This window comes from Gossypium arboreum, chromosome 11 (genome assembly GCF_025698485.1).
Source record: "Gossypium arboreum isolate Shixiya-1 chromosome 11, ASM2569848v2, whole genome shotgun sequence".
In the NCBI taxonomy this organism is placed as follows: Eukaryota; Viridiplantae; Streptophyta; class Magnoliopsida; order Malvales; family Malvaceae; genus Gossypium; species Gossypium arboreum.
Window position 1 is genome coordinate 120,089,515 of NC_069080.1, and position 27,834 is coordinate 120,117,348.

Below are 27,834 nucleotides of genomic sequence, written 5' to 3' on the forward strand. Positions count from 1 at the left end.
TGGTAACCAAAGGTGGATAGGATTTGACCTTAAAAGGGTAATCCTGATTCGCTACGGTTACATGATATATGATTCCTTATGATAACATAAGGTGGGTAGGATTTGACCTGAAAAGGTAATCTTGATTCACTACAGTTACATGAGATGTGACTCGAGAGAGTGCTTGATGATTAAACGTCCTAAGGGTTATTTTTGAATATGAATTGATGGAATATGAAAATGTACGCTTTGAGTGTACTGTTGAAAAATCCATCGAAACTCCAATGATTTAACATATAGAATACTTGATATGATACGAGAATTATAATATAAAAAGGATGTTACATGAAACATGAAAATGAATGTTAAATGATATAAATTAATTGAAATTATTTTGAAAATTTCGGTAATGCCTTGTATCCTATACCGGTCTCGAGTACGGGTATGGGGTGTTACATCCAAAAACTTAGAAATTGGGAAAATTTCTATTTAAGACCTTCTAATTTATAATTTAAAGCAATTTCATGCAAATTACTTCTAGAACCCCAATTTTGTAATTTATTCAATTTGGTCCCTAATTTCCAATTGGACACCTTATACTTAGAATTTCTTAATGAAACACTAATAGATGCTTATTTTCATATCCTAGAACTTATAATAATCATAAAAAAATATTTTAACATCAGATTTGTGGTCTCGAAATCACTATTTTGTCTAAGCCCTATTTCAGGATGTTACATTGTTAGTTTTGTAATCGTGTTCATTTTAGTTAGTGAATTAGCTAAGGTTCAGTTAGGATTGATTGTTAGTTCTAAATTCTTTAACTAATTCATTAACTAATCTTGTATAAATAAAATGGATTGATCCTTTTGGATTATTAGAACTTAAATAATAAAACAAGTAGTTAGTTTTCTCTCCTCTCCTCTCCTCTCTTCTTCTTTACTATTTTGATCTATCTCAAACTGATGTTTATATACATCTTGTGACAATAACCTCTCTAGTTTTAGAAAGCTTGGAATCCCAATGATTTTTTTCTAATTGCTTACACGTCTTTGATTTGGTTTTCAATTTGGGACTTTTCCTTCGAGATCCGCCTCACGCTCGAGCTCCTTTGCCCTTGCCTTAAGGTTCTTCTCGAAATAATATTGTTCATTTGAAATTGGTACTCACAGTTAATAAAGATGGATTATAAAGATGAGAAGAGTTAATTGAAGAAAAGTATACATTGTATTCGCCTGCATAGTCTTACAAACCGCCACCTTTTACTTTAACTACACTATTCACTATTTGCCGAATGAAACAGTAAAGACAATGCCACTATCTTCTAATTGTAACTTTTTAGAATTTGAGCTAAAATGATAAGTTTTGTAAATATTGAGAGCTAAATTTATTAAATTTTTATATTTAGGATTAGATTAAGAGAATTTGTAAACATTAAAGCGCTAAATTTATTATTAAAACAATAAAAAACATATGTCAAGACTTTCTCAAATTTCTAATTGCGTTAAAAATATTATGTTCAAAAATTGTCTTTGGTAAAAAATTTATCGAGATTAAAATATTGGTATGTCTTCACCTTCAATATTCAAAGTTGGTCCATTTTAAATTTTGTATTAATTATTTTATATTATATATTATGCAATTTATATCACACAAAGTTATATCAATTATAATATGATATAACAATGTAAGCATTAAAAATATGTTATCCAAGATTAAAATTTTTAACAAAAAGCATATAAATAACTAAAATAAATTTTAAAATAAATAATAATATATGAGAATCTAAAACTTTTACATATAAATATGTTATCAAAGCTTTAAACGATTTGGGTTAACTATTTACAAAAAGTAATCGAGCTTACACAAAATTTAGGGCTCATATATTAGATTGGATTGAGATTAAGTAACAATGAATAACACCGTACCATATCCATTCACAAGCTTCGGCTTCAACTTTGGTATCTCCAACGAGTCTGAAAGTTCCAATGGTGTTCCGTTCAATAATATGACACTGCTTAAAATGTTTCCATCTTTTGGAGTCAAATGATTCTTCTCGCTCTTTATGTCCTTTAAATTCAAAATTTAGACTCCCACCATTTAGATTTAGATCATGAAAAAGATCAATTTCAAAAGAGGTATTTTTCGATAAGTTGATGAAAACGAAAGAAACCTCGGGCTGTAACCAAACAAAAATTTAATAAATAAAAAATTAAATTAAAATTAATTGAGTCAATCAAAATAATAAAAATTACCTCCTTTTTAGCACAATAAGAGTATATACGCAAATATGGAGAACCCTTATGTGTGACGGAAAGAGCTTTAATCCCTATAACTTTATGCCACAAAAGCGCACTATAAAAGATATTTTAACAAATAAAATTAAAACAAATGAAATTAACAAAAAATACGATGAAAAATATATGAAAGCTACCCGTAATAATCTGGATTAGGAACGAATGTGGTAGTATTAAGAAGAGCGTAATTGCCCCCAATCAAAGCTTGTCTGCAATAAACTTTCTGGTTATAAACCGATGTCATTCCCAATTGGTCCAAGTACCTGTTGGAGTCATAAGTTAATCATTTTTAATAGGGCCTCAAAAATAACCAACTAATAAATTATTTAAAAAAACACTTACCAAAAGCCAAATGCAAATGTATACGGCACTAATTGGCCACCACTATTACAAGCTCCACCCAATTCACTAATCCATGCACCAGACCATGGTGCAAATTTTTCAATAGCATTTGAGACATCTTTAAATGTTTGAGCAATTTGAGTCTAGAAAAATGGATCTTGGGCAAAATGAACCACATCTAGGTTATTACCTGCATTAATCATCAATAAAATTAAAGAAATCATGGAAAAATAATAAATTAATAAAAAATATTTTAATTGATAGATAGATAGATACCGGGACCAAGATTATAAATATGATGTGTAACTCCATCAACAACATCTTGTCCTGAAGCATCAAAAAAATTATCAAACCATTTCTTGTCATAAAAACCTCCCGAGCCCAAAACCTTAGGTTGAGTTTTAAGATTTGGATACATCTCTTTTACAAGATTTGTAAGTGTTGCCATATCTTTTGCATTTTGTTTAGCTTCAATCTTAGCACTAACTCCAAATCCACACAATTCATTCACTAAAAAGAAAAAGAAAATTACATTTGGTGAAAGTCAATCCTATATAATCTAATTTGAAAACATAAAAAAATTAATATTAATTAAATACCTAATTCATAATAGTCAATTTTATATCCTTTGGAAATTTTATAACTCATGAAATCTCGAGCAATATGTGAATACCAATCACCAATCCAAAGTCTTTTCAGTTTCAGATTCTTTTCTTTTGATAAGAGCATTTAAACTAAATGTAACTTTGGCTCAGCAACGTAATATAACATTGATAGCTCAGATCACAGTTATTATTTTAAAATTAAATTAAATTCAAAAATGTCATAAATTTATATCATGTTTAATTGAAAAGTTCATTGAGCTCATCCCATCTCTTCATGTCAAGACATCCAATGAAAAAAACCAAATAAGAAGTCTTTGTCTTGTTTTTAGAATGATTGGCAATTCTCTAACATTATTTCGAATATCGTACACTAGTTAATCTTACAACAAACCTACAACTCTAATTCTCAAGGGATTAAATGCTGAAACCATAATTTATTCACCAACATTAATTAGCATATTAGAAGTTACTCATATCAATATAAAAAAAAAATAGTAAACAAAACAACAAGGCACATGTATTAGAATAACTCCAATACTCACATTTTACTACCTTTTCAAGAATCTTGTTCTTCAAATCCTACAAATCGAATATATATATAAAATACATATTAATAAACATCTAAGTAAATAAATAGTCTTTAATCAATATATACTCAAAATATAAAATAAAATTACCAAATTAAAAAGTCCAACTTAACCCACGGACATTGATCATAATTACAAGTCCCACTTGACCTCCGAAAATTGATCATAATCACACTTGTTTGCAGGCCACCAATCAAAGGTAACACAAATAAAATCTTCATTGGTTTGAGCAATGGAATTTGTTCCTTCAACCACAACTTCAACTTTTTTCAGCCTTTAGATGAAAAGACATGGAACAAAATGAATAAATTGATCATTGGAAAAAAGAAAAAAAAAGGGCAAAACTTGAATAAATTGATTTGATAAAAAATGAATGAATATTTATAGATCAATAATACACTTGAAAGTGAACCCAGATGGGTTAAAGCTATGATTAAATTAAAACAAATAAAAATTTATTTGTATTATAACACTTTATCTGAAAACAATAAATAATAAGATGAAAGTATTTTGATAATTTATGCATGCATTCAATTTACGTCTGATCCTTTTAATTAAAATTATCCTAACATCGCAAGGTTTTAGTTGGGTTTGTCTTTTATTTTAATTAAAATTCTCCCAAGATTAGTTGGTTTTTCTTTAAGTTTTAGTTCGGTTTTTCTTTTATTTTAATTAAAATTGTCGAAACCAGAGGCGAATCGGTGGCAGGGCGCTAAACTGAAAAATTATTGTTTTACCCTTTAAAAATTTTAAAATTTAAAATTAGTAAAGGTAAAATTATATTTTATCCTCCCTAAAATTATAAAAATTTAATTTAATCTTTTAAAAGTTATAAAGATATAAATTATTAAAATTAAAATTTTATTTCTACCCTCCAAACATGATAGAGTTTTATTTAATCGAACATCATAGAGTTTTAGTTGTGTTTTCCATTTTTATAGATATAAAAAAAAGGGGGATAAAAATGATTAGGGCAAAAACTGCAGAAATAACGGACAGTAGTAAAAATTAGAAAACATAAGCACTCTACCGGCTGAGCTAAAACGCCCGCATATTCACTGTGCCTATATTTATAAAGGCCTATATTTTTTTTCTTTGTATTTTATGGATTCTTTTTCACTGTTCCTTATTGTTCAGTTTTGTGGTAACAAGAAAGATATATACATAAAATCAAACTACTGAATATATTTACTATTAAAAACAAAAATACTTTATCAAATACAGTAGGAATTGAACCAGTCGGATAGTTGATTTTACTATTTAAAAAATTTTAGTATTTACATATTTTATAATTAAATATAAATAAAAGAAATACTAGTTTCTATTACCAGCTAGAAATTTGGTCAAGCTAAGTCGGATACAAAATAAATTTTTTTAATGATTTTTTGATTAAATCAGTTGAATTGAACAAACCAATAAACTAATAGCTTGACCGTTCACATTAAATTTACCTTCTGGGGATATCCGTTTAATATCCAAAAACTGTTTAGCAACAGTTGAACTTGTTTAATGTTGAGTTGGGACCAAGACAACAAAAGTTTTTCCGTCGAAGAGGTCTATGCTTCCTTTGTTGTAGTAAGGTCTAATGGCCTGATTCGAAATTTCCTAATAGTTAATTTAATGAAATCTCATATTTTTCATATTAGAAAACGAAATAACCCATCAGGTTCATGATTTATTTTTTATAATAGGTTAGATCATACCAATAAAAATTCGTTATATTTTATTTATTCCAACGCAAGGATTCAACAATCATTTAGTCAAAATCACGAAACTATTCATCCACTCTTAAATAAAAGTAAGGAATCTCAATCTTTAATAATTTTTTCATCATCTAATTAAATGGATCCTCTAATTCTAATTAAGAAGTTATTAGGTCCTTTAGGAATAATCCCAATTAAAATTGCGAATTTTTATTTATCATTTTACGCTTTAATAACTCACAATTAAACCTCGATAACTAAATATTTGGAACTTAACAATTTAAAACAAAATTTTCAAAGAGTTAATATTTAGTGGAAGAATTTATAATTTCGATCGATACGATAACATTTTTATGAATAAAGTAAAATTGAATTAGTATTTTCCATCATCATAATTATTATGAAGAAACGTACACAATAATTAACATGATTCCAACTACTGAATATATTTACTATTATAAAAACATTAATACTTTACCGAATTGAACTAGTCATATACTTCCTTTTACTACTTAAAAATATTAATATTTACCTATTTTATAATTAAAATAATAGATTTTTATTATCAGCTAGAAATTCGGTCAAGCTGTGTGGGATATAAAATAAAAAAGAGGTATATGTTGGAGGAAACAAATTTGGGTTACAACTATTATTTACATGAATCAAGATAACTCTCAGGCTCTACCAGTTTGTAACATCTCCAACATCATCTAATAACGTTGATTATTATTAATTAACTAGATTTTGTCCTGAAATTTAAAGAATTAATGGTAAGTAAATGAAGATTTAATAATAATAATAATATTATATAATTATTATTTAAGTGTTTTTATGTTTTACCTTAATAAATTTAATATTACACATAAAAATATGATTTAAGAAAATTTAAATACCACATTACATAAAAAGATAAAATGAATTGAAATAAATATAGGATTAGTTATAAATCTTTAAATAATTTATACTTACTATTATTTAAGTTCTTAATTGAGTTGATGTCACAAGTCAATCGATAAAGAACTAGATTAGAGAAATTATAAAATACCTTTTCATAAATAAAATAAATTATAGTATTCGAGGGTATTTTAATATTTTCGTAACACACTGAATAATTTATTTCTATTTTTATAAATTTTGACATAACTATATATTTGTTTCAATGGCTAAGTGCTTTAATTGTGTATTTGAGGTCTTCGGTTCAAATTCTATTTTTTGTAATTCTATTTTTTTTCCTTTTTCTAAAATTTTTCTCTTCCCCAAATTCACGTTCATTTTTCCCATCTTCCATCTTGTGTTTTTTTTTTTCTTCCTTTTCCTTCTCTCCCTTTCGTTTGGTCAAACGGCGGTGTGGTGAGTTCTTCGATTTTTTTTAATCGTTCGGGTGCTTGTTGTCTGTTCTACAGTTGAAGTATTTCGTAAGTAGTTTTTTACCATTTTCGTTGCATGTTAGGGATTTTCTGTTAGGGGAGTTAGTTTGCAATTTTCATGAATATTCAGTTTAAATGCTTGGATTTGGTTGATTGTTTAGGAGAGGGGCTGGAAACGTTCGATTCTTCGGCAAATTAGATTTGAGACGCGTTGTTTGTCAAAGGTGAGCATTTTGGTGGATTGGGGATTTTTAGTTCTATAAATTGTTTCAGTTATTGACTAGTGTTCTTAATTGAATTTTAGGTTATGGTTGTCTCGTGGGAGTGTTCGCGTAAAAACTGTACCAAATGTGTACCTAAAACACGAGAAAACGAGGTTCGACAAAAGCTGAAAATTAGGTTTTTCGACGCAACACGTGCATATGGCCGACTGTGTGGCTGGCTGTGTACGACACACGGTTGTGTGACTGTTGAGGTTGTGGCCGTGTGCGAGACACAGCCATGTGATAGTGAATGTGTGGCCGTGTGGGCCATACGGCTAGGCTAGGTTGGGCGTATGGGCCCACATGGGCATGTGGCCTCAAAATTCTAAAATTTTCCCTAGGGTTGAACGGGTCATTTCAATCTACTGTAGGCCTACCTAAGTTCAGTAAGGGCAAACTGAGCTCATTGTATGTGATCTGCTAATCTGATAGTCTGATCTGAGTAGGAAACTGATATGCATGTCTGACTGTTCTGCATAAGTAAGTAAAATATTTGTATACAAGCAAGTTAATCATGTGATTCTGTATCTGTTATCTGTATGTTATATCTGTATTTGGGGTGGGATTTGTATATGTGGAAGAAGTAATCTGTACGATGACCTTTCGCCTAATTTCTGGCATCTTGACTGCACATTATTCTGTTATGTGTCGCATCGACACTATAAGATGTGTAGGAATGGGTGAGTGTTTTTAACCTTACATAGTATGATAGGATGGTCGGAGATGGTGTGTAGAGGATGGTGGTAGGATTCTTTATATCTATTTTGCTTATTTGATTCTGATATCTGTATCTGTTAAGGACTTAGATCCAAATCTATATCTGTCTGCATATGAGATTCTGTGTATGTTGCATGCCTATTTCTGTTGAGTTAACACTGAGTTTACGAAAACTCACATCTGTTTGTCTATTTTGTTCAGGTAATCCTCAGACATAGGCGAGTTAGTGCGACGGAGGCTCAGCGGAGACTACTTGTCGGAAAACTGTTATTTTTCTTATCCTTATTTACAAGTTTTACTTAATTTCTGATTTTTGAGAGAGTTTTGTAATTTTTGGACTTTACAAACTTTTGGGATTGTTCATTTTGGATTTTTGGTTTGGTTGCGTCTATGATTTTTTAAACTATGATAATTGATAAATTTCCAATTATACGCGAACAAATGTTTTTGAAAACACAAGCGTGGTTTTGATTTAAGCGATTTTTCAAACTTCCACTGCGAGAGATTTGGTTAACTTTGAAGGACAACATATAATGGTTTTAGTAATGAATATATAAATGAATATGTCTAGTAAAACTTGGATGTTTTTATCTAATAACTATACAATGTTTAATGAAGTATCATCAGTTCCTTCTTCATAACGCTCTTGAATTCAGCCATAATATCTAGGTTGAGTTTAGGGTGTTACATTTTCATTTAAAAAACAACAATAAAAATATACATATGATGGGATCTTCAAACACACTTCTACATTCTAAATACGTAGTTCTCACACGCATGCACGTATGATAGAATTTCTAGTGTTTTTTTTTTAATTCAACAAGCTGCCCTAAAAAATTGTCACTTATCTTTTTTTGTAAATATGTCTTTTTTTTTAAATATTTTATAATACTTCTATACGATACTTGTCAACCCCATGATCTACTTATTGAGTCTAAAAACTTCACTAATAGTGTACCGAATATTTTTCTAAATGAAAATACTACAAACGAACAAATATATTAAATTTATACAAAATGAGTTATTAGAGTGTAAAAGAATTCACATAAATTTATAATAATAAATATACAATACATTAAATACGTGAAAAATAAATTCGATAGAAACACTATTAGAACCGAGGTTGTCCTGCAATGTTTGTTCAATGACTTAATTAATCATGAACTCGATCGATTAAGATAAGAGACAACTCGGGCATACTTGATTGTTGGTCTTTTCTACATGAGCTTTATTTGATGTTCCTTTTTAAGGAAATGGGCCTCATGAAAATCCACATCTGTTGTTCTCAAAATAGAAAGTATCAAGAGGTGTATTTGTGAAGAGATTGGATTTTTTTAGAGGAGTTGAATTTGAATTGGTTTAAGGTGGGATTTTTTTTCATTCCCGAAGACGTGATGGGTGGCTATTTTCAAAGAGATCTTTTCTGATTAACTTGGGACTTCATTAATTAAATTTTTGAAGTAATAGAAGTCAGGTTTATCTCAATTATTGGTGCTTATCCTTGTTGCCAAGAAAGCTTATAAATAGGTAGTATACTGCACAATCAAAGTGCTCATTTTTGTTGGGTAGAAAGTTCTGAATTGTTACTGTCTAAGTATTCTCTTTGCCTGGTTTCGCACTCAATTTTAGGCATTATTTCTGAGTGAATTGAACTTGTGTAAGTGTGGTTTGAGTGAGTGATTGTAACTAATTGAGACTAGTTATTGGGGCTGCAAATACATCTTGTAGAAGGGTATAGTTTGGTCTTTCACCAATAGGTGATTAGATCAATTGAAGAATAAGAGACCATTCACTTAGCGAGGTTCCGTAGAGTATGATTGTTTTTAAACTGCGTTAACAAACGATTGTGTGCAAATTTCTCTCTACTTTCACTATTTTTGTTTCTGTTTTACTGTTTGAACAATTTTGGGACTGAACACGATATTGCACAACCAGTCGATACTCAAAGCAAATTAATGTGTTTTTCAAACACAAACTTTTTTTTCTTTAAACTAGGGATAACCCTAATTTTTAGTCAACAACAATGATGCTAATTTAGCTCAAACTAGAGTGGGTTGTAACAGGGAATCAGGCTGCATGTGTGGATGACTTTGTTAAGTCTTTGGACTTGAATTTTTTCCTAAAAAGCTTGGGGCAACTGAATATTTTCTTAGGTATTGAGGCGTGTTACACATCTGATGGATTGTTCCTAAGTCGAAGGCAATACATTTTAAACTTGTTGACAATATTTCATAGGGATCAATCAAATGGCACTCCTACTCTCAAAATCAGCTCATGTACTTTGCTCATATTGGCAGTATAGCTGAAAATGACTCGTAATATAGGAGCACCGCAGTACATTGTCATTACTAGGCCGGAGATTGCCTTTACTGTCAATAGGGTGTGTCAATTCATGCAAAAACCTCTTGATCAGCATTTTAAAGCAGCCAAGCGTATACTAAGATATCTACAAGCCACTGTGGATTATAGTATATCCTTCAAAGTAGTATATAGGTTGTCTCTAGTTGGATACTCTGAAGCAAATTGGGGAACTGATCTAGATGACAAGCATTCCACCACTGGGTTTTGTGTTTTTCTAGGAGGAAATCCTGTGTCTTGGGGCTCTAGGGAACAAGAAGTGGTCTCTCATTCAACTACAGAAGCTGAATATAAGAGCTTAGCTCATGCCACTATAGAAGTTATTTGGCTAGAGTCTTTGATGTCTAAATTACAGGTCAAGGTTGCATAGAAAGCTGTTGTTGTTAGATTTTATTAAAATAAATCTACAATATAAATTAATAAACCAGGATCTGTCATGTCAAATCATCAAGAATAAGTTAAGAACAAAACTAGATGCGGAAGCGTACCTGAATCCATGGATTCCTTGAGACTTTCTGGAACTTTAGGGATTTGAGCTTCCAAATTAGTATATAAGAAATTCAGAGAATATCTGCTCTCTCTTTCCTAATGATAGGATATTAGAAAATATATCTTGTGTATAATTTGGGGACCATAACCCTAATATTTATAACCTTAGCATATTAGTTCTAATCAAATTCTAATTAGCCCATCATTAATTAGAATTTGATTAGAAGAGTATCTACACATGTTTGACCCATACTTTATTTAATAATTAAAAGCCCAATAAAATTCTAACCAAATTAGATCACTTTTAATTTGGGCTAACCTATCATGATAGTAAATAATAACATGTAATTATCCTTATTATATATGTGATGTCCAAATTTTCCAACAATCTCCCACTTGGACCATATATATATACTAATTACTTTATAATTACATGTCATTATATAACCTTATGAGCTCAAAATTTTACTATCATATCCAAAAGGCATTCCATACAATCTCGTCCATTAATTATGTTAACATAGAACCAAGGCGACTTTCGTTACAAATATCATAACTAAATCCATCCATGATCACGTATATTAACACAACCAAATGACATAGATCAAGTATGGATGTGTAGCATGGAAATTACATGCAATATGATCTAAACATGTCTATTTCCAACTGGTCCTCCTTAGTGAGATCAAAACTTACCAAAATCAGAGTGTGAATAAAACAAATAAACTTTATTTCTGTAGAAAATAAACTTATTATCTTTAAACTGAAATAACTGAAAATGTGTCTATAACATAAAAGCATTTAAAAATACAAACTCCCACTAAAACCAAATATCCTTTAAATGACATTACACCCATATGAGCAATGTGCTCTTATAAAACCTTAGGTGTAGTTCCTTAGTAAGTAGATCCGCAATTAACCACTCTGAACTTTTACTTTAACAACCAGGAACTTAAAGTCTATGTGTTTTGACTTTAATGTGCTCCTGTTGCTATTGGAATAAAAGACTGCAATTTGTTTTCACAATTTGTACCTTAGTGACAAAATCTTGTATCCATATTCCATCAAAATCGAAGTCTATATACCTGATGATCTCTAACTGATTAGACCTCCAATATGTGAGCATGTAATCTTTTGTTCTCTGAAAATACCTTATAACCCTCTTGGATGCTATCTAATGGTCCAAACCAGGGTTGCTTAAAATATCTGCCTAACATCCCAATAGTGTATACAAGATTCCAATGTATACAAACCTGAACATACATTAAACTTTCCACTGCTAAAATGTAAAAAATCTAATGCATTTTTGTAATCTTAATATCATTCTTAGGGCATTAATTGAGGCTATACTTATTATTAACAAGCAGTATGTCATTAACATATAAAACCAAATATAAAACTTTAACATATAAAACCAAATATAAAACTTTACTCCCACTAAACTTATGGTATAAACGATTATCAACAAAATTCATCTTTAAACCGAATGAGATAATTATTTGGTAAATTTTGTAATATTATTGACGAGAAGTCTACTTAAGCCCATAGATAAAGTTCTTTAATTTGCAAATCATTACTTTTGTATCATCAGACACAAAGTTTTCTAATTGCACCATATAAATGTATGATCAATGTTACCATTGAGAAACCATTAACTTAATATTCATCTGATGTAGCTTAAAGTCAAAATACTCCACTAAAGCCATTTTAACCTTTTCTCTAGTGGACCTTTCTAATGACATTCATTCTTAAGGTTGTTGAGTTTGTTCTTCTGGAACAATTACTTCATCTTGAATAGGGAGTTGTTAAACATTGTCTTATTGAGGTTCTAGATTCACTTCTTAATCAATAATAGGTATGAGAGTCTAAACATCATCAAAAGTGATAGTAGGAACTGAGTTAGAATCCAATTCCTCCTCAAAAGCAATGTTTCTAACCTTATTTCTTCCCCCAAACTCAACATCCTCAAAGAATGTTATAATTCTTGTCTAAAAAATATTCCTAATTGCGTGATCATAAAATTCATAGCCCTTAGATTGCTCAGAACTTCCTTAACCCTTAACTTTACAGACATCAAAGAAGTCATAAGTGATGTCATTTTAACCTTATCGTTTTTTTAGCAAAACGTTGCTCAATTTCATCAAGGAAACCTTGGCCTGAGTAATCTTTTCAGATTCTATGCCGTTAAAGGCTTCTAAAATGCTGTGCTTCATGATCATCAGACTCATACAATTTGAACGATTCCACCTCTCAAAATCCCTTTTAACATAGGGGGTACTTTCCGCAGTGAGAGGTGTGAGTAGTTCTTCCTTTAGTGCAAGGTCTATGTTCATATAGCCAAGCACTATAAGTAAGTGCCTTTTCCATTCATTGAAATTAGCCCCATTAAGTATGGGTATGGAATTTATATTAGCAGATATTATGGCAGTAGAATATGAATTAGTTGAATATAGAACAAAAAATAAATAAAAATAAGCTCACATCAATATTCATAGTAAAAAATAAATTCAGGATAATGGCTAATCCCATCTCAAGATACCAAACACAACATTAATATCAAGTCTTTGGACAGTAATAAGCGGTACTCTTGTTGTAGCAATCAAACATTGACAATAAACTATGTCAAACAATGAATTAATCTTTGGACTAACTTATTGCTCACATAAAATACTTTATAATTGTCACACATTTATCACCACAGATATCGTTGTAATTCTGGCAAATATTAACTTACCTTTTGGTAAATTAATAAACGCATGAATCACAAAAACATATAACCATCTTAATATTTCAAATATACTAATCTACACAAAAAAGGTCACTTTGGCGGCATTTTGTTTCAACTAATTTATTTAAAATATTACACATCCTTAATTAAAAGCCAAAATCTGAATTTATTTGTTTCAAAATATTTACCTTAATTTCATCTTTCAATCAAATTAAAAGATAATATATATATATCCCAAAACAACATACAATGATGTTGACAAATATAATAATAGTTGAATAAATCATAAACCATAAATGACTTCACATAAGACTTCAAATTTAAACTAAAATAATTTGAATAAAGGTAAACCTCATTTTAAGATATCGGACACTCCATTAATATTTCATCTTTGGACAAAATATTAATTTGTAAGTGATATCTTGGTGTAGTAATCAAACATTGACAATAAGAGCATGTCGAATAATAAATCTTTCTTTGGGCCAATTTATTACTCACATATATAATCGAATAACCGTCACATGTTTATCACCATAGTTGCACATGTAATATTATTAACCTTCACTTGGGCCAATCAATATTAATATTACTTAAGTTACATGCACACAAACTTTTATATTTTAGAACAAAATAATTTATACAAAAAAATATCACTTTGGTGACTTTTTGCTTCAATTAAGTTATTTTAAAAAATATATAAACATACCAATATTCAAATTTAAATTTCCCCAATAGTCAAATGTCAAAACTAATTTTTTTTTTTTGCTTTATAGACTCTGAAATAACCCAAAATAAGTTTGTCTTAATAATGCAATAAAAAAAACCGAAAACCTTAATTTTTTGACTATTTCCTTCTTTTCTTTTCTTTTTTTCTTTTGTTCCAGAATCATATATCAAAACCAAACAGAAATAATGTAGTGGTTCAAAGCCAAATAATTAACAAGCATATGTATTCATAATTTTGGCATGGATAAAAACACCAAAACAATTCATGCATATACATGTATTCATAATCAAATAGAAAAACTTACCATGTAAATCCAAAGTTGTATTTATGATTAAACAGATATTCACATAAATACTTGAAAAATATTTTCAAGCCAATAAATCTCAAAAAACAAAATCATAATAGTTGGCATATCCCACAATTCATACAATAAACCATATAATCATAATTTAACAAAATATTTGGAACCATAAGATGCCAAAACCTAAAATTATATAACCAAATTTAAAACCAAAATATTTAAATATGTATATAGTTGACATGAATTTGCACCAAAGCACCCATAAAATTGAATATATAACCATAACTTCAATGATATCCATTAAAACTTAATTTCACTAATTAAACTATAAAAGATATCTTATTGAATAATGATTATAAACACTGCTTCACACAAACTATAATCATGCATTAATCCTTAAAATCATTGATATGCATATAATATATATACGCACACAAATATAAAAATAATACTGGCTTGCCTTACATATTTCATGTAAACTCAAATTTATATTCATGACTAAAGACATTATCATAAAACTTCTTTATACGCACAAATACTTAAAAAAATCCATAACCACAAAATATAAAAAGAATCCCAAATTATATAAAAGTCTTTATATGCAAACTAACTATGAAAATTCATAGCCACCATATTAAAAAAATAATCCCAAATATTTTAATTTTAGTCGATTCCATAAAGACTAAAACTTACATAAAATAATTATAAAAGAAACCAAAAGTAATCATTCGTATATATGAATTAAATTCAATTGTGAATATAATTTATTATAAATTCAATTGTGAATATAATTCATCATAAATAAAGATAAAAATGATGGTTACATAAATATTTAACTACAAACAGAAAATTTAAAACAAATATTGCAAAAAAAAATATCTTACCAATATTCATTTATTCGATTATCAAGTGAATTAACTTTCAAAATCAATTATACAACCCAATTGGAATTCTTCAATTGCAATAAAAATTGTAAGTCAAGAATTTTAATTTAATAATGACTTTAACTAAAATTTATAAAATAATTGTATGAAAAGAAGATAAAGAAATCTCACAAATCAATTTTTATCAATTGATTATACATAAATAAATAAATAAATCTTCATCTTTCAATAGCATATGCAAATATTAAACTAGATTATATTTATAAAACCTTAAAACCTTATTTAAAGAATCAAAACCCAAAAATTTATCAAGAATCTCAAAGATTCAACATAATATATAATTAAAATATCAAATCTATAAAATTAAAAAAAGAAAAACAAATCAATCCAAAATTAATAAAGAATCAATTCATTCTTAATGATTCAATATGATAAGGCTCTGATACCACTTGTTAGATTTTATTAAAATAAATCTACAATATAACTTAATAAACCAGGATCTGTCATGTCAAATCATCAAGAATAAATTAAGAACAAAACTAGATGCGGAAGCGTACCTGAATCCATGGATTCCTTGAGACTTTTTGGAACTTTGGGGATTTGATCTTTTAAATTAGTACACAAGAAATTCAGAGAATATCTGCTCTCTCTTTCCTAATGATGGGATATTATAAAATATATCTTGTGTATAATTTGGGGACCATAACCTTAATATTTATAACCTTAGCATATTAGTTCTAATCAAATTCTAATTAGCCCATCATTAATTAGAATTTGATTAGAAGAGTATCTACACATGTTTGACCCATACTTTATTTAATAATTAAAAACCCAGTAAAATTCTAACTAAATTAGATCACTTTTAATTTGGCCTGACCTATCATGATAGTAAATAATAACATGTAATTATCTTTATTATATATGTGATGTCCAAATTTTCCAACAGTTGTATGGTGTGATAACTCGGGAGCTGTGGCAGATTTAGCAAATCCGGTTATGCATTCAAAATTTAAGCATGTGGAACTTGATTCGTTTTTTGTTCGAGAGAAAGTGGCAGTTGGCAAATTAACTGTTGGTCATGTCCCAAAATAGGATCCTGTAGCAAATGTGCTCACCAAGCATCTGTCAGCTAGTTTTTCATTAAGTTCTGGACCAAACTTCGAATTGTTAGTAGATATGAAAAGTTGCAGAAGAGCAACCAATTGGGCGGATATTAAGGTGTAGAGATGGTTAAGCTGCTGAAGTTGTATAGTTGCTTCAGCCTGTTAGAAGTTAGTTGTTAGTTAGTTATTTTAAGTCAATTTGTTAGTTTGGTAACCATGTTCATTTCAGTTAGTGAATCAGCTAAGGTTCAGTTAGGATTGATTGTTAGTACTCAATTCTTTAGCTAATTAATTAACCAATCTTGTATTAATAAGATGGATCGATCCTTTTGGATTATTAGAACTTAAATAATAAAACAATTAGACTATTTTCTCTCCTCTCCTCTCCTCTCTTCTTCTTTACTATTTTGATCGATCTCAAACACAAAGCAAGGGATACATAAAGGTTGATGTTTATACACACCTTTTGACAATAACCTCTCTAGTTTTAGAAAGCTTGGAATCCCAATGATTTTGCTAATTGCTTACACGTCTTTGATTTGGCTTTCAATTTGGGAGCTTTTCCTTCGAGATCCGCCTCACGCTCGAGCTCCTTTTCCCTTGCCTCAAGGTTCTTCTCCAGATAATACTGTTCATTTGAAATTGGTACTCATAGTTAATAAAGATGGATTATAAAGATGGGAAGAGTTAATTAAAGAAAAGCATACATTGTAGTGGCTTCCATAGTCCTTATCACATCTCGAAAATGAGATTAGTAGAATCGAGGTTTGCGAACCGAGTCAGGAGTTACAGCTAGATTTTTAAATTTATCCTTAAGTTTTAGAGATAAAAATGAGTAATTGGTCTAATAGTAAATAGTTAGTGAAGTTACCCTTAGGTCTCAAGTTTGATTCCTTCCCTTACACAATTAATTTAAATTTAATTAATTGTTACGTTAATTATTTAATTTAATGTTTGATGTTTATAATAATTGATTCTGAATTAAGTTGTAATAGAGAGTAACTTTCCATTAGAAATTTCTACAAAAAAAAATAAGCTTGACTTTGATATAAATAGGTGTTGAGTTTCAATCCACGTAAACCTTAACACACACAAATGTTAAAATCGTTTAATGTTAAAAAAAAAAAACACAGTTTTGAAGAAAACAACAATATACAAATTAAAAAGTCTAACGTCTTTTACATAAAAATGCTAATAATGTGACTTAATTGATGAATACGCACCACCTATAAAATACACATTGTGACATTTATGTGTGTTAAGGTTTATGTAGATTACTAAATATAAGTAATAAATATAATTATGTTTTTAATAAAAGTAATTTTTAAAAGATTATTTAATTTTTTAATTTTAATCTTATTAATATAATATTTTATATTATTTTAGATAGTTTTGGATGAAAGGTAAAAGGGTAATTATTATCTCCATTATAAGTCGAGTAAAAAAAACTCCACAAGCCGGTCTAAGATGACGTCAAGTATCTTTTTTATTATTTAATTATTATTTTATTATACTTTAAAAATAAATGGCTTCAAACTAGACCCACTTGTAGAGTTTTTTATTCCATTGACAGTATATAGAATAATTTGAATATTTCATTAAAAAAAGGATAATATTCACTTTTTAATAAAATAAAGTCAACTTAATATTTTAGTATAAGTTGTACCACCTACTTATCTTATTCAACATTTTTATTGAAAATTTTAAATTAAGTAAAATAAATAAATAATTATCATATACATTTAAAATATTAAATATTGAAAATTTCCATTAAACACAACCTTAATTTTCTATTTGGGCAATTAAGAAAAAATGTCTAAAATTAGAGGTAAAAAATCAAATGTTGTAAAGATTGAAGATGAACCCAATTGTTCTTTGAAAAATAGGTACTAGATGATGATATACATGGATGATCATGAGGCTGGAGCTTTCTTCGGAGGAAAGAAAGGGTAAAGGGAGCCCACATAGAGGCCCCCATAAATGATGGTTTGAAGATGACAACCGCAAAGGGTATCTATCATACACATCTGTACTCTATATATCCTTTTAGAAATGGATAAAGAGATAGGGTTGGGAGGGAAAAGGTGGAACTTAGCATAGATCCTACTGATTTAGCCAACCAAGTCTACCATTTGTATTTGTTCTTTGGATTCTGGTATGGCCCAAAATCTGTCTATTTACATGTGACTGCTGACTCTCACCATAACGCATGTTTTTGTTGGTATTTGTCTTGAATTTGCACAAGGCAAACAGAAATGGGTTTTACCCAAAACCAAAACGTGCAATTGGCAATGGGCTGCCTCTGCATTTCCCACTATTTGCTGCTCAGCTGTTCCTGTTGGTTTTATAATTTATGTGTCTCACCATTTTGTTTCATTGAATATGATATTGAGGTGTTACAATCAGTTAAGGTTTGTACTACACTGATATTGTAATTCAGAATCATGTAATTAATTAACATGAGTTTATTGAAGTATTTAATTGGGAAGAACCAAATGATCCAAATCCAATATAAAAGTAGAATTTCTTTTATGGAACAAAAGACACAGCCCATAATGCAGAGGAATTTTTTTTACTTTAACAAACAAAATATAGAAACAAAAATAGAAAGCCAATGATAACTAAACTGCCACTGTTATCCTTGTTTAGGAAACCCATTCTTTCTTTTTTTTTTTTAATTATAGGCAATTCTTCATGTCGGATTGGTCCCATGCCACCATGAAATACTTTTTTGTTATTATTATAGTATTATTTTATGTTATCATGGTGGTCCCCTGAGAGATTGGTAATGGTAAAGTGTTGCTAGTCTTTCAAGGCGGTTGTCGAGGTATTTTTTTAATCTTTTTTATTATAATTTATTTCTTTTGGGTTTTGTTGGGTTTCTTCTATAATTTGATTGGAGATGGATTCTGGGTTTGCTGGCCGAGCTTGGGATTCATGTTTCCAAGTTCTACTTCGAACTGCCTCTGCAACTCATCATCACAGTCACAGATAACAGCTGCCCTTTTCCATTTCCTCTATTCTTTATCAACCCAAGGTTAGTCCCCTTTAGCTAAAATCAAATGCTACTTTTTTTTTTTTTAGCTTTCAGCTTAATAACTATGGGGATTGTTGTTTTGTAATAGCTAGTTTGTTCTTTTTGCTGTTTTTTCTACCATGTCTTATGAGTTTGGAAAGGATGGGTTTGTTTTAACTGAGCCAATTTGGGTTGTTGGGTGGGGAAGGTGATCATGATTAAGGTTCATGAATCTTGTATGATTGAGTTTTGAGCTATGGATCATGGAACTGCAAGTTTGGAACTTGAGTAATTGGTCTTCCCATAAACTGTAGTTAATTGATGGAAAAGTCATACTTTCTATGATTAGAAAGCCAAATCCTTCATTGCGTGCTTTTGTGTCTCTCTGAAATTTAATCCTCCTACCTTTGTCTCACAAAAATGGAAAAAGGAATCATTGACCCTCCAAATTTCTTCTTCAATGCTATGGGAAAATCAGGAATATTTAGGTTTAGACTTCAGTATTCTTGGCTTTTATGGTTCAGCTTGCTTGATGCTGCTTTTGCAAAATACAAAAAGTAAAAATGAACAGAAAATAAAGAGAAACTAGCAAAAGCATCAACCAAATACAGAGTGAGTTTTCTTATCTCAAACTGGTTATAGAAGAAGTTAGAATTTTTCTCTGCCACAATTTCTATATGATAAAATTGTTATTGTAATGTTCATGATCACAATCACTAATAATTGCAACTTTGTCAATACTTGTTTCGATTTCCAATGTATGGAATTCTTTCCTGGTGGTTGTTATTCATAGAGATGTCCTTTTTTTCTTTTTATTATCAGGAGAAAATGTCTTCATCAAGGCAAAGCCACTCGTCTAACAACTCTGGTAGATCAAGGCACAGTGCACGAGTTATTGCTCAAACCACTGTAGATGCTAAACTCCATGCAGAATTTGAGGAGTCCAGTAGCTCCTTTGACTATTCAAGTTCGGTGCGTGTAAGTGGAGATCAGCAACCTAGGTCAAACAAGGTTACCACAGCATATCTCCATAACATACAGAAAGGCAAGTTTATCCAACCCTTTGGGTGCTTGCTGGCCTTAGATGAGAAAACTTACAAGGTCGTAGCATACAGTGAGAATGCCCCTGAAATGTTGACCATGGTTAGTCATGCAGTCCCGAGTGTTGGGGACTACCCAGTTCTTGGCATTGGTACTGACATAAAAACTATTTTTACTGCCCCCAGTTCCTCTGCATTGCTAAAGGCCCTAGGAATTGGGGAGGTTTCTCTTTTGAATCCAATCTTGGTCCATTGCAAGACTTCTGGGAAGCCCTTTTATGCAATAATCCATCGGGTAACAGGGAGCTTGATCATTGATTTTGAACCTGTGAAGCCCTATGAAGTTCCCATGACTGCTGCTGGAGCCTTGCAGTCGTACAAGCTGGCAGCAAAGGCAATTACTCGCTTGCAGTCTCTACCTAGTGGGAGCATGGAAAGGCTCTGTGATACAATGGTGCAGGAGGTTTTTGAGCTCACTGGTTATGACAGGGTGATGGCCTATAAGTTCCATGATGATGACCATGGGGAAGTGGTTTCTGAGATAACAAAGCCAGGCCTAGAGCCTTATTTAGGTTTGCACTATCCAGCAACTGATATCCCTCAAGCTGCTCGATTTTTGTTTATGAAGAATAAAGTCCGTATGATTGTTGATTGTCGAGCAAAACATGTAAAAGTATATCAAGATGATAAGCTTCCTTTTGACCTAACATTTTGTGGTTCAACCCTAAGGGCTCCACACAGCTGCCATTTACAGTATATGGAGAACATGAATTCCATCGCTTCTCTGGTTATGGCTGTTATTGTCAATGATGGAGATGAGGAAGATGATAATACTAATTCTTCTCAGCCACAACAAAAGAGAAAGAGATTGTGGGGTTTGGTAGTATGCCATAACACCACTCCTAGGTTTGTTCCATTCCCACTCCGGTATGCTTGTGAGTTCCTTGCTCAAGTATTTGCCATCCATGTCAATAAGGAGTTAGAGTTGGAAAGCCAAATGATTGAGAAGAACATCCTTCGTACCCAGACCCTTTTATGTGATATGCTTATGCGTGATGCACCCGTCGGTATTGTATCACAGAGCCCAAATATAATGGATTTGGTGAAATGTGATGGGGCTGCCTTATTATACAAGGACAAATTATGGAAACTAGGAGTAACTCCAAGCGATTTCCAACTACATGAGATAGCAGCGTGGCTTTCTGAGTATCATATGGATTCCACCGGTCTGAGTACTGATAGCTTGCATGATGCTGGGTTCCCGGGGGCTTTGGGACTTGGTGATGTAGTTTGTGGGATGGCAGCTGTGAGGATAACCCCCAAGGACATGCTTTTCTGGTTCCGGTCACATACTGCTTCTGAAATTAGATGGGGTGGTGCAAAGCAGGAACTTGGCAAGAAAGATGATGATAGGAAAATGCACCCAAGGTCATCATTCAAGGCTTTCCTTGAAGTTGTCAAGACAAGGAGTTTGCCGTGGAAGGACTATGAAATGGATGCAATCCATTCTTTGCAGCTTATTCTACGGAATGCTTTCAAAGATGTTGTGACCGCAGATACAAACACCAATGTCATATACTCGAAGCTCACTGACCTCAAAATAGAGGGGATGCAAGAGCTGGAGGCAGTGACAAGTGAGATGGTTCGTTTGATTGAAACAGCTACTGTGCCAATTTTGGCGGTGGATGTTGATGGCCTGGTTAATGGGTGGAATATGAAAATTGCTGAGTTGACTGGTCTTCCAGTCGATAAGGCAATTGGAAGGCATTTACTCACACTTCTTGAAGATTCTTCAGTTGAAACAGTCAAGAAAATGTTGTCCTTGGCATTGCAGGGTATGTAATTTTCCCTTTCTTGGTATCTTTTCTTCCTATTTCTTTTCTCTTTCCCCTTTTCCTGTTACCGTTTAGTCTTCTTTTAAGTCATCAACAATTTTGTCACTTAAATTCTTCCTGATCAGGCAAGGAAGAAAAGAACATCCACTTTGAGATCAAAACTCATGGGTTGAGGTCTGAGGTTGGCCCCGTCAGTTTAGTTGTCAATGCTTGTGCGAACCGGGATCTCCATGAAAATGTTGTGGGGGTTTGTTTTGTGGCTCAAGATATAACTGGTCAGAAAATTGTCATGGACAAATTTACCCGGATCGAAGGTGATTACAAAGCAATTGTACAAAATCCAAACCCGCTGATTCCACCAATATTTGGAACAGATGAATTTGGCTGGTGCTCTGAGTGGAATCCAGCAATGACAAAGATAACTGGGTGGAACCGAGATGAAGTGGTAGATAAAATGTTGTTGGGGGAGATTTTTGGGACCCACAACGCATGCTGTAGTCTCAAGAATCAAGAATCTTATGTCAATCTTGGTGTTGTACTTAATAATGCTGTGGCTGGTAATGAGCCTGAAAAGGTTCCTTTTGGTTTCTTTGGTCGTAGTGGAAAGTATGTGGAATGCTTGTTATGTGTGAATAAGAAATTGGACAGAGAGGGTGCTGTCACTGGTGTCTTTTGTTTCTTGCAGCTTGCAAGCCATGAGCTGCAGCAAGCACTTCATGTCCAGCGATTAACAGAGCAAACTGCCATGAAGAGATTGAAAGCATTAGCTTATTTGAAAAGGCAGATCCATAATCCTCTCTCTGGTATTATTTTTTCTACTCAAATGATGGAAGGCACAGAGTTGGGACCTGAACAAAAACGCCTTCTGCAGACTAGTACCCTGTGCCAACACCAGCTTAGGAAGATACTTGATGATTCAGACCTGCACACCATCATTGATGGGTATGAAAACGTCCTGCAAAACGATGAACTTACTTTTCATTTTGTTTTTTGATCAGCAATAAACTTTTGCAGCATACACTTTTGAAACATAGATGCCATGCCAGACATAAGATCCTGCATAAAAAAAGATTCATAAGAAAATATTAACATAAACCATGATTTTATTGGCCTGGATTTTGTTACTTCTGGATTTTCTACAGCTTTGTCTTCTTTGAGGGTTCTATGCCCATGCTTATAGTTATCTCATACTTACCGGGTGTCCAACCAGTAGGAGTTTCATAACCCGAGCTTCATTCACCAGCCAGACAACTTTTCTTATATCCTAGATTTGGTCCTTGTTAATCAGAATTTGCGTATATCCTTTCCCTTGTGCCCCCAGAGAACCAATGATTCCTTCTAGCATAATGCCATCACTTTTCTTTAATCCCTGAGCTATGGTTTCCCTTACCTTGCACCCAGCCAGAATTGGAATTTAACTATGACGGAATATGGCTGCATACCTCAGTACCTCCCAGCACTTTTGGTTTGTGATATCTTTTATTTCAGTGCTTAACTTCTTTTCTCTTTTTCGTTTCTCTAAATTCTTAACAGCTATGTGGATCTTGAAATGATTGAATTCACCCTGCATGAGGTATTGACTGCTTCTATTAGTCAAGTGATGGTGACGAGCAATGGAAAACGTATCCGAATAGTCAATGATACAGCAGAAGATGTCCTGAGCGAGACCTTATATGGAGATAGTGTTAGACTTCAACAGGTCTTAGCTGATTTCTTGTTGATATCAGTTAATTTTACACCAAATGGAGGCCAACTACTAGTTGTAGCTAACTTGACCAAAGATCAATTAGGACAGTCTGTTCACCTTGCACATTTGGAGCTCAGGTACTGCTTTGTTCTTTCATTTGCATTCATGGTTTCATACTAATAGTTGACTTATGTCCTAAATATACCTCAAAGACGAGAATGTTCCCTGCACACCAATTTAAGCATCTTGTTTCCTTTTTTATTTAGATTGATTCATCGGTAGTATGTATATATGGAACTGGTATAGTATGCACTCTAGTTTTATGCACAAATGAGCTCCACCTGTATATGAATTCACTGAAAGTAAAAGGCATTTTGTACGTATATTTTGGTTCAGGATAACACATGCAGGTGGCGGAGTACCTGAAGCAATGCTGAACCAAATGTTTGGAAATGAGGAAGACGCTTCAGAGGAGGCTATCAGCTTGCTCATCAGCCAGAAGTTGGTAAAACTCATGAATGGAGATATCCAGTACTTGAGGGAAGCAGGCAGGTCAACTTTCATCGTGACAGTTGAACTTGCTGCAGCAAATGGTCCAGATTCCAGAACCTAACTGACTTTGTTGGGATATGATTTGACAATGGTGCTGTACAGTTAAGGAGAAGTTTGGGTGTTTGACAATGTAATTTGCAAAAGCCTGTGGGTTTTATTTGTTGAATGAGTTGCACTTTCATAAGATGTCTGTTCTTCCAAGGCTGCAGTAAAAGGTGCTCCAATAAGTTTTGTGGAACTTATTGTTGAGTGTTGCCAGGCCAACTGGTACTTGGGAAATTGTAAAATGAATTGTTTCGGTGATAATATCTGGTATGTTATTCCCCTTTCTGAAGTAAAATACCAAGAACCTTGAACAGCTTCTTCGTGGCACAGCATTTTCATTTCAATTTATAATTAAACATAACAAATTCAATGAGATAATAACAGTCCTTTTAGGAAAGAAAACTTATAGTCACAGGATTTCTCTCTTAACTACAAAAGCTCTGCCTTCTCTTTCTTTCTTGTTGGTGCATTTAGGCAGTAAACAGAGGGCGTAAATGAATCAAGATTGATGAATTTTTGCTTATGTTGATTTATTTATTTTTAAACTTAATTGTATTTTGTCTGTGTTAATTAAGAATTTCAAAATTGTATTTATTAGATTTAGTTATCACATTGCAGATACTATAAATTGAATCAATATCACCTGCCTGTCTTAATGTACCCTTTGGTGCCTCTTTAATTTAATAACATCACTTGTTTTTCTAATAGTAATAAAAGAAATTATTTCTAACTCATTTTTAGATATTATATTAATTTTAAAATTAAAAATTAAAATAAAAATTCTGATAATAACTTAAAATAATTTGTTATTTTTCAGTGTAATATTTTAAATTTATTCAACATAAAAATTGAAATTGAAATATTAAACTAAACAACTAATTTTTAATGATTAAGTTTTGTGTTTATTTTTGTATATACAAATTATATAATAAATATAACAAGTACTATCATATAATCTCAATGGGTCATAGTGGAGCTGCCACCCAGGTAAAACCGACTCGAAGTATTATCATGTCATCACATAAAGACCATGGATGGAGGTCATAGGTTTTGTTTAAGGACTTTCTCACTCAATATTTTAAAAACTATGCAAGATTTTTATTTCGGTTTCAATCATAAATGATTAAATATGCAATGACAAGTAACATTTTTTTCCTAAACTATATGGCATGCTTATTATATATGCATGAACATGCTCATCAATTCTATTTTATAATCTCATATATCATGCTATAAAGTTGTAAAAATTAAATCGACTTTAACCAGTCAAAGATTTTCATAGTTCCATCTTATGGGAAAATAATAAAAATTACAATATCTTTTTTTCAAAACATTCTTTGGATCTTCTAGGTAAAAGTAAAGTATAATGTGAGTCCCATCAAAATATCCCAAAACCCAAAATTAACTTGTTTGCCAATGTTAATCCCAAAACTCAAAAATTGGAATAATTAACCGAAAGTCATTCCCATTTTCAACCAGGCCTCCACCGTCGACCATTGTCGCCAGCCACCACCATCTACCATCGTCGTTGCTGCCCACTATCGATTTTCTCGACCGCTCCACTGTCAACCATCGACCACTATCGATCAGCTCACCATCGATTGGCCACCACAATATGTTCCTATCAGGTTTGCATTGCCTCGGTCGGTTTTGATTGTATCATTGGTTGCCTCACTTCTTTGGGTTCTGTCAAAACTTTTTATGTTACAAAGATTACTTAATCCATTTCCCGCTCACATGAATTTTTATAATTTTACAAAAATAAAAATTTAAAATTTCTACTTAGAGATATTAGTTCACGATCTAATTACAAACCCAATAAATTAAAAAACATAAATTAAGCTCGATCTAATTTTTAGGAACCACAAACATTTGACAAAATTACTTCATAACAATTATAAAATAATCCATACATTCACCCACATACATAATAATCCAAAACATGCATACAATTTAAAAATGTCACTTCTTATCTTATTTAATCAAACAATGAGAGCAAGAGAGAAAATTTGGTATCAATTTATACTATAAACATAGCACAACTTGAGTTTGATACTAATGGTTGAAAAAATTGATTTACAAAACAATACTTTTAGGCATAGCGGATGTTTAAAATATATATATTTTTAAATCAAGCCTTTTGATATTTATAGTAATAAATTTTTAACTAAAATTATATTTATACTTTATACAAAGGTGGTCTAGGTCGTTTCTTGGCTTTCAACCGATCGATCTTCTCTGCTATTCTCGAACCTTAAATTTCTTTGAGTGTGGGTTCAAATAAATCAAACCAAGTGCACATAATGAAATTTTTTCTTTAACTTTCAGTGAAAAAGTTAATTTAGTTTATAAATTGGAAACTATAAGTACTTTCCCGAAAAATAGAATTTATTCTTCAAAATAAATCATCATTATTTTTCAGCAGAATATTAGTGTTCTTAAAGTTCTATAAATAGGTTAACTCATAGTTATTATGTATAGAAAAATAGTACAAGAGTTCTGATCGAATAAAGTCTAATTAAAAAATAATATTTTAATAGAAAATACAAATTCTACTCTAAGTAGAATCCGGCGGGGGGAGGGAGGCAACGACATCCCCAGGGTATCTAGGGTTTGCCACCCTTCACAATTAAAACTAGGCCTATTTGGGTCTTTCATGTTTTGGATATAATTATATGTGTTATTCAAACTTTTATCCAACACTTATAAATATAGTTTATCAAACCCAATAATTATTTTCTATTTCCCAAAATATTAATTAATTAATTTAACTAATTTAATTTCTTAATTAATTTATTTTCTCAACCCAATTCTAATTTCGTTAAAATCATAACAATTTTACCATGTTAAAATGAAATAATCCATGATGAAATTAATTTAATTGTCTTATCCAATAATTTTATGATGACTAATTAATTTAGTTCTCATTTCTAACTTCAACTATTTAATTACAATTAGTTAAATAATAATTCAAGAAATTAAATAAAATTTTAAGTTATCTTTTGTACTTAGCAAGAAAACATATTACAGATAGTGACACATGCGATCCTTTTCTCTTACTTATCATTTTCATTCATTCCACATATTATCGATTCTATATGAAATTCATTTTAGGTTTTCTTAAGCTAGCGGATGAACCAATTGGACATATATAATCAAGGTTTCGACTCTTTTCCTATTAATTACAACTTATTTAAACATGGAGTCAT

General features: G+C 31.2%; 2 protein-coding genes across 2 annotated transcripts in view; both read left to right on the forward strand.

Annotated features, from left to right (window-relative positions):
* Nucleotides 1–27,834, forward strand: part of LOC108473385 (sugar transporter ERD6-like 15) — a 52,329-nt gene that overhangs the window by 17,141 nt on the left and 7,354 nt on the right. The window lies entirely within an intron of this gene.
* LOC108473384 (phytochrome A-like) lies at nucleotides 20,289–24,938 on the forward strand. The gene is made up of 4 exons (XM_017774909.2): nucleotides 20,289–22,341; nucleotides 22,467–23,283; nucleotides 23,875–24,165; nucleotides 24,425–24,938. Exons 1-4 carry the CDS (start codon nucleotides 20,295–20,297, stop codon nucleotides 24,639–24,641), a joined length of 3,372 nt encoding a protein of 1,123 aa, XP_017630398.1. The 5' UTR covers nucleotides 20,289–20,294; the 3' UTR covers nucleotides 24,642–24,938.

What these genes read in the sequence shown, in the direction of transcription:
- LOC108473384 (XM_017774909.2), top strand. Translation starts at nt 20,295, where the DNA reads ATGTCTTCATCAAGGCAAAGCCACTCGTCTAACAACTCTGGTAGATCA. An exon ending in GTTGTCCTTGGCATTGCAGG is followed by an intron (nt 22,342 to 22,466) that starts GTATGTAATTTT and finishes CTTCCTGATCAG; the next exon opens with GCAAGGAAGAAAAGAACATC. An exon ending in CTTGCACATTTGGAGCTCAG is followed by an intron (nt 24,166 to 24,424) that starts GTACTGCTTTGT and finishes ATTTTGGTTCAG; the next exon opens with GATAACACATGCAGGTGGCG.